General features: G+C 40.7%; 1 protein-coding gene across 1 annotated transcript; it reads right to left on the reverse strand.

Annotated features, from left to right (window-relative positions):
- Positions 1 to 6: 6 nt before the first annotated feature.
- On the reverse strand, positions 7 to 1,282 carry LOC141372165 (protocadherin alpha-5-like; the record flags this gene model as incomplete). The annotated part of the gene is made up of 1 exon (XM_073890672.1): positions 7 to 1,282. A coding segment is annotated over exon 1 (1,187 nt), but the record flags the coding sequence as incomplete, so codon positions are not given.
- Between the last annotated feature and the right edge of the window lie 490 nt (positions 1,283 to 1,772).

Raw genomic sequence — 1,772 nt, forward strand, 5'->3', positions numbered from 1 at the left:
ACCAGCTTGAAGGGGACATGGGGTGTTAGTGAGCAGGTCACCTGCCCATTGAGACCGGAGTCGCGGTCGGACAGACTGATCAGGGCGATGACAGTCCCCACTGGAGCGTCCTCTTGGACCGGCAGAGATATGGAGGTTATGACCATCTCTGGGGTATTATCATTCTCATCTAGGAGTTTTACTATTACTTTGCAGTGTCCAGTTAATGGGAATGGACTTCTATCTACGGCATCAATATTAATTTCATATAAATTACAGTCTTCGTAATCCAGTTCTCCCTTAACTGTTATTTCCCCATTATTCGAATCAATTATAAATTTAGATTTGACGTTGTCAAGAACAAGATCACTAAAGAGGTATACTATTTCCTTATTAATGCCGTCATCTGCATCTGAGGCGTTCAGTTTAATAACTAATGTCCCATTTGGTGCATTTTCTAATAATCTGATATTATAAACTGATTTATCAAATTTGGGGGCATTATCATTCGCATCCAATACGTTGATCAATAATTGAACTGTACCTGTTAGTTCAGGTTTTCCTCCATCAATTGCAGTCAGTAATAAAAGATGTTCCTGGATTTCTTCTCGATCTACTGCTTTCTTTAAGACCAGCTCTAAAATGTTTGTTTCTTCTTCATTTGCTTTAACATCCAAATCAAAATATTCATTAGGATTTAATTTGTATCTCAATTCTGCGTTTGCTCCGACATCCATATCAGATGCGCCCTCTAGCGGAAACCGGGAATCCACTATTCTTGACTCTAAAATAAATAATCTTTGTTCCTGTCGGAAAAACCTTGGCGGGTTGTCGTTAATGTCCTTCACCTCCACCTCTACATGGAAAACCTGCAGCGGCCTGTCCACGATCACCTCCAGGTGGATGCTACACTCCAGACTCCGCCCGCACAGCTCCTCCCGGTCGATCCGAGAATTCACAAACAAAATGCCATTCTGCAGATTTACCTCCAGAAGGTCTCTATGACCTTTGGACGCCACTCGGAAAAGGCGCGGCACCAGCTCCGCCTGCTCCAGCCCCAGGTCTTGGGCGATGCGGCCCACGAAGGTGCCGTGTTTGACCTCCTCCGGGACCGAGTAGTGGACCTGGCCGCTCCCGGCTTCCCAGACTGCGAGGAGCAGAAGCCAGAGCAGCAGGCGCGGGGAACCTGGACTTCTTCTCTGGGAATATACCATCGCAAATTCGTTGCAATTTTCAAATGTCTATTGCACTACCACACGATAGCTTTTGGAAACCTAATTCCCAATTTCCTATAATTTTTTATTTGCTCACCTTTTCAGCCTCAGCAGCAGACTAAAAAAAGGAGTAGCCTTTTCCTTTCTGTCTAAGGAAAATAAACTAATTCACTGATTTCCTTTATTGGGAAAGGGGGAAAAAAAAAAAAGCCAATCACCAAACTTGCGGTTTCCAGCGCCATCATGTGGATGAAAGGGTGAGTTTTTACTTTGTTGTGTTTTATTTGCCTTATATTTCCCAATTTCAATGACTTTTAGGTATTCTTTATTTTCCTTATCTCTAATTTAAATACATCGTTAAGATTATAATAAAGAATATCAATTTTCATTAAAATACTGCAAAATCAATGCTACTTTAGTCGTGCCACACCAGTCTTTACTAGAGTAATTTGTATTGGTCTATTCTATTTAGGGAGTGACTTTATATAATTCCTAACTAAAATTAAAGGTTTTAGTTTTCTACTTATTTTCATATTTAAATATATCTTGTTAAATTTCTTGAGTGTTTTCTATTATTTT

The sequence above is a fragment of the Callorhinus ursinus genome, unplaced genomic scaffold, assembly GCF_003265705.2.
Source record: "Callorhinus ursinus isolate GAN/ISIS: 27379988/994484 unplaced genomic scaffold, GSC_fseal_2.0 scaffold1899, whole genome shotgun sequence".
Lineage (NCBI taxonomy): Eukaryota > Metazoa > Chordata > Mammalia > Carnivora > Otariidae > Callorhinus > Callorhinus ursinus.